General features: G+C 50.5%; 2 protein-coding genes across 2 annotated transcripts; one reads left to right on the top strand and one right to left on the bottom strand.

The window, feature by feature from the left end:
* Positions 1 to 4: 4 nt before the first annotated feature.
* On the top strand, positions 5 to 2,081 carry LOC103584090 (rho guanine nucleotide exchange factor 39; the record flags this gene model as incomplete). Its single annotated transcript, XM_008565211.1, has 6 exons — positions 5 to 40; positions 297 to 415; positions 946 to 1,016; positions 1,245 to 1,373; positions 1,527 to 1,756; positions 1,989 to 2,081. Coding segments are annotated over 6 exons (678 nt in total), but the record flags the coding sequence as incomplete, so codon positions are not given.
* Positions 2,082 to 3,010: 929 nt separating this feature from the next.
* On the bottom strand, positions 3,011 to 5,429 carry LOC103584089 (coiled-coil domain-containing protein 107-like). Its single transcript, XM_008565210.1, is given in 7 exon segments — positions 3,011 to 3,087; positions 3,089 to 3,246; positions 3,330 to 3,439; positions 3,539 to 3,629; positions 3,718 to 3,778; positions 5,066 to 5,217; positions 5,308 to 5,429. Coding segments are annotated over 7 exon segments (750 nt in total). The 5' UTR covers positions 5,414 to 5,429; the 3' UTR covers positions 3,011 to 3,015.
* Positions 5,430 to 5,962: the final 533 nt, after the last annotated feature.

The raw sequence follows: 5,962 nt of genomic DNA, 5'->3' as shown, positions 1-5,962 counted from the left end.
ATTTGCTGCCAACGCAGAGAGGTCCTGGACCACCCTGCAGGTAACCTGGAGATGACCTCAAATCGGCCCCCTCTTCCTCTCTTGCCCCCTTACATTACCTATTTATCTGGAGGCCCAAACTTCATTCATAAAGTTCCTGCACTTATAGAACCTTCTGGGTGTCCAGCTGTGTGCTGTAGAGGGACAGGGTTTCTCACAGTAGCATACATCTTACTGAGGCTGGGGATGTACACAGATAAATGCAATAAAAGGAGAGGCTTCTCTCCCTGCTGCAAGCCCTTTCCCCCTCACTCCAGGAGAACCTAAAGAAAAACAAACGCTTCCGGAGGTTCGTGCAGCTTCAGGAAGGCCGCCCTGAGTTTGGGGGCCTTCAGCTCCAAGACCTGCTCCCTCTGCCTCTGCAGCGGCTCCAGCAGTGCGTGAACTCTCCTTGACTCAAACCAACATCTCGGGTCTTTCTGACTGCTGCCCTCAGCTTTGCAGGATGCCATGGTGTCTATCCCAGTTCCCTCCCTCTCCCCTGCATCATATTGCTCCTAAAAACCTTTTGCAAGAGTAAATGTGAGTTCACTGGAGTACCTAGGGTTCTTCAGCCTCAGGCCCTTAATTGGGACTGTAGAACTTTACATTGAGGCAAGGGGGCCTGAGACAGAATGTCTAGAAAAGTTGAGATGAGGGGCCGGCCTAGCTGATAGTTTGGCTGTCTGTAGCATCCTCCTTGGGTTAACTTTCATCTACAGTCAGTTTGCCATTGACCCTTCAGTGTGGGATGGAAGAGGGCCATGTGGTGTGAGTTTGAGATGAAAGAGGGGGATACAACAGCCAGAAGCAGTTCTCTCCTGGCCTTGCAACTGAAGTATGGGTCAGGGGTGATGTGCGTGTCAGGCAGAGGAAATTTTGCCCAGCTCTACTTCCCCTCATAGACTTCCCACTGTCCACTTCTAGGTATGAGAATCTCGTCGTTGCTTTGGCTGAAAACACAAGTCCCAACCACCCTGACCACCAACAGCTCACACGTAGGTTCTTGCTCCTCTGTAACTCAGGCAGAGTTTCCCCTTCTGGTTCTGACCTCCAACAGTGTCTGGTATGTTCCTATCTTCCAATGACATGTATACAGCGTCCCTTTTGCTCTGCCTTTTCTTCATGAACTTAGCCCCTGACCCTGATCCCCTCCAGAATAGCCTTTCACCACCACCAGTCACCCAAAGTCTGTGATGGGAGTGAGGTGGGGAATGTTCTTCTAGGGGCTGCCCGGCTTATAAGTGAGACTGCCCAGAGAGTCTACATCATTGGTCAGAAACAGAAGAACGATCAGCACCTCCGGCGTGTCCAGGCTCTGCTCAGTGGACGCCAGGCAAAGGGGCTTACCTCAGGTAGGATGTGTACTTCCCCCTCAATCCTCAACTGCTGCTTTCTTACCCTTTTTTCTCTATAGAGCCAGCACACCCCGTTTTCTCAGCCTGCTTTTCCTTCTATTCCCATGGATCCTGGAGCTGCCCAGAGTGACAGCTCTCCCATTCCCCCAGGGCGGTGGTTCCTACGCCAGGGCTGGCTGTTGGTGGTGCCTCCCCGTGGGGAGCCTCAGCCCCGTATGTTCTTCCTCTTCTCTGATGTGCTTCTCATGGCCAAGCCTCGACCTCCATTGCACCTGCTGCAGAGTGGCACCTTTGTCTGCAGGGCCCTCTACCCCATGGCCCAGTGTCAACTCCACAGGGTCTTTGGCCACTCAGGAGGCCCCTGTGGTGGATTGCTCAGCGTAAGTAATAGGTGGGAACCCTAGGTAAGGTTAGGAGAGGCCAAAAATATACCTTAAATGTTATAGACTGGTTTAGCTCCTTGTTAGCTCCTGGGTCTCTTTTCACTGGAATGGAACTGTCTACATTGAGAGGATAGTTGGGGCTTGAACTTCATACCTAGTTTTCATCTCATCCCTGAATTACCTAGCCTGGAACTTTCTGAGCCATAACTAAGAGGTGGTCTTTCTCTAGCTGTCCTTCCCTCATGAGAAGCTACTGCTTATGTCCACAGACCAGGAGGAGCTGTCGCGCTGGTACCTCAGTCTGACTTCAGCTATCAGGTAAATGTGCTTCTCGGGGAGAGTGCTGAGATGAGGCCCACAAACTGGAAATGAGGTTATTATTATTTTTTTTTTTTGGTGGCTGCCTGGTACAGGGATTGAACCCCAGACCTTGATGTTATCAGCACTATGCTCTAACCAACTAAGCTAATTGGCCAGCCCCAGAAATGAGCAGTTCTGATCCTATCTCATGTCCTACATCTGCCCAGGACTCCCCTCCCAATGCTGTGGGTGATTTTGTCTGACTAGAGTACTTGTGTTAGTACCTGAACTGTCTTCTCTCCACAGCAGCCAGAAGAATTAGAGGAATCTTAAAAATTCCAGAATTCAGGATACTTCAGGGATGGATTAGAGCCAGGAGTGCAAAGGAATCTTTTTCGGTACTAAACACAACACAGAACCATGGTTTGATGAGGGTCATTTTGTGTTTGCCTAAGACCAAGCTACTCTTGATCATGTGACCAGCTCTTAAGAATCAGGAAACCAAGTCTGACCTAATTGAATCTTGTTTAAACTAGCTTCTCTAACAGACATGAGGGGATTTGGGAATGGTAAGCTTGGTGATGTATCTATGGCTAGTCGTTTGTTAAGCTTGCAGCTTCGTAAGCGTGGTTACTTTTATGTTGTGTATAGTTTCTATAATTTATTTTCCCAGTGGATTTTAATAAACTTTTGTGGGGTTTTTTTTGAAAGAGCCTTCTGTCTCAGTTTTGATATGAGTAGAGGGATTTTTGTGCCCTAAAGGCTGGCATACTGGTGACTTCAGTAATACAAGGAAAAGAACTGGAGCTCCCTCTATCTTCTCTCCTCTTACGCTAGACAGCAGCCTCTTTGTCCTAATAAGGGAAGCTTTTCAAGAAGGCCCAGTTGTCCTTAGGCACCTAGTGTGGGTGTGTGTGCTACCAGCTGGGATGGAAAAAGCACACAGGAGCATCCAGTCACAAGAATGGACTTTGTTTTACTAAACCCTCAGCTGTTGTCCCTCCTTCCCGGCCCAGACTATGACTGGGGGCCCTTTGCCGCAACCTTGCTGCATCTTCTCCTTAGCCCCTGCTCCACCTCCCAGGAAGGAGCTAGGTTCTGTGTCTCTGTGCTCCAGGCCTGAATGTCACCAGCCTCCTCCTCAAGCTCCTCTATACATAAGTCCTCAGGAAAGGGTAGACTGGCCTCTGTGAGGGGAAAGATGAGACATGTTCCAGTTTCAGAGACTTTGTCCCCACCTCCATCAGACTTTCACCTCCCAAACCTTTACCTGGTTCTGGAATCACACCCTTGTCGGGCTTGCTATCGTGTAGCAGCTGGTGAACGGTCTGTAGCTTCATGTTCAGAAGCTCCTGCTGGGCTCCAGCCAGAGTAGTCACTCTGCAGAAATGTTCACTCAGGGGCTGCCCAATCTATGCCCCCATTCCTCCCACCTACCATAAGCTCCCCACAAATTTACAGGGTCGTTGCTCTCCTCACCGCTCAAAAAGGGGGTCCAGCTGGGCCATCAGATTGTTCAGGTGCTGCTCTGTCTGTGCCACCTGTTGTGTCAACTGAGCCAGCTGTTGCTCTGGGGATAAGGGAGAAAAGGGAAGCAATAGTTACTTCTGCTGACCTCTAATCTCCCCCCAGCAAGCACAGACTTCTGCTAAACCCACCTGACTGCAACGATTCCTTCTTGCCTGCCTCCTTTTGGAGAACTGCAGCCTCATCTTTCCCCTGTTGTGGAAGAAGGAAAGGGCAATACTGCAGCAGTACGGTTCTGCTCCATCACCTCGGTCTCCAAAGCCAGTAAGGAGAAGAACATAGTTTGAGATAGAGAATCACAATCACTTCTAGCCCAGCTCCTCACCCAGGACATGAAACAGTTTGTCAATATGCCCCATATATCATTGAGTCTGCTGAAACCCTCCAGGAATGAGCAACTCTTTCCAGTCTGATAAAGCTCTGGTTGTTACATGGTTCATATAAAAAGTCAGAATTTGTCCTTCATATATCTTCTTTCCATGTTGCTGATTAGAGCCTTCCAAAATAAAGTGTCTTCAACATGATAGCTCCTCAGGAATTTGACGACAATGGCCATATTCCCATCCCCTTCCCCAAGTCTTCTGGTTTAATATCTTCAATCTTTTCAGTCAGTGCTCATTTCATACGGTTTTCTCTGGTTGCTTTACTAAGCAAGCATGTAATACTCTTAAAGCAGTGTCCTAATGAGAATAAGATTCTCCAGAAGCGTTCTGATCAGCAGACAAAGCACAATACCTTGTCCCTGTAATTGATTTGGGAAGTAGGATGTAACATCATATAATGAATTTATTAGCCAACAGAAATGCCTGTCTCTTTTATAGATGCTGCTGCTAATCTATCCTTGCTAAATTTCATCATTAAATTCAGTCCCTCATCCTAGCCTGTCAAGTCCACTTGGGATCATTATTATCTCTCCTAATTTCATATCTCCAAATTGATTCAGCCCCCTATTTCCTAATGCAAGTAAATGACAGGACTGAAGATACAGTCCTGGGAGATACTACTTTTCATTTAAACAGCTTCAGTCCATCAAAATGTACTGTCAGCTTACCTTTCAGGGCCCCCTTCCCAAGAAAAAAAATGAGACTGCTTAGGGTCTTGAACTCAAGTAACACTGTAGCTGCCACACCGTGTGCTAAAACTTTCCTCACCGGAAACAGCACTTTTATAGTATGGACACTGGCTGGGTTCAAACCCCAACTCCACCAGTTACCAACTCTGGGTGACCTCAAGCAAGGTATCGCCTTTCATTGGATTGCGGGGTGAGTGAATGTGATGGTCATAACTTACTTACAATTCACCAAGCGCCCTTCACTTCCCCTACCTCGCTGGGTCCTCAAAATAACCCCATACTGTTGGAAAGCTAAGGAACTACCTGTCTCCATTTTACAGACGGGATAATGCAACTAGTTGCTGGTACCAAGGCGCCCCCATGGTGGATTCAGAGTGAGGGCACCCCCACCCCCGGCCGTCCCGCACCTGCAAACACTTGTACAGCACAAAAGCCACGACGGCCGCGGTGTACAGCGCCCCCAAAGGCAGCGCCCCGGCCCGGGTCCGCTCACGTTGGTCCTTAGGCGGCGGCCGCCGCCGGGGTTCCGTAGCCCCAAGGCCGACCTGGGCGGGGTCCCCTGCGAAGGGAGGGCAGAGGCGGGTCAGCAGAGCCGGGGCCCGGGACCCGTGGGCAGTCCCAGCCTCCGCCCAGCAGCCCTCGCTGATACCTGGGTGTGCCCAAAGGTCAGGACTGGGGCGGTCTCCGAGGACCCCGGGCAGAGCAAGCCCAAGTAGCAGCCCCAAAACAACCGAAAGAGACACCGCGCCCGCCATTGCTGGTGCACACAGAGACGGACCGCACAGCGCCGAGGCGTCCCAGCGCAGGCCTCCCGCCCCAGCGCGCACGCGCAGCCGCGCGGCGGAGCGGGTCTCCTACCAGGCCTCTCAGGGAGGCCACGCCCGTTCAGTGTGGGGCGGGTCAAAGTGTTTTGCATAAGCCCGTCTCAGTCTGGCTTTATAAAATTAGTTTTTTCTCATCTATTTGGCTATTCTATTAGCCTGAGTGCGTTCAGAAGCCTACAGTCTTAGAAAATTATGCGTAAAGGTGATTTATTTTTAGATCTCACGTCATCAGCTTTCTCGCCCTCACCAAAAGACAAGATTCTTCGGAGACCTATAAAACGACAGAGCAGTGCATAAGCCCCCAGTTCGTGCTGAAGGCCTGTTTCCTAGGCTACACACGGGGGACTGGTTCCTTTCCTTTCCGCCTAGGGGAAAGTCCCCGGACCTGAGGCAGAGAGTGCCACGTGCGCGCGCACGTCGGCCTTCCCCGTCTTCCGCAGCTGAGCCCGCTGAGAAGCGTCCCCGCCGCCTGCGCGGCGG

Source organism: Galeopterus variegatus, unplaced genomic scaffold (genome assembly GCF_000696425.1).
Source record: "Galeopterus variegatus unplaced genomic scaffold, G_variegatus-3.0.2 Scaffold44057, whole genome shotgun sequence".
NCBI lineage: Eukaryota > Metazoa > Chordata > Mammalia > Dermoptera > Cynocephalidae > Galeopterus > Galeopterus variegatus.
Note: the sequence above shows the minus strand (reverse complement) of the source record. Positions and strands in the feature narration are given on the sequence as shown.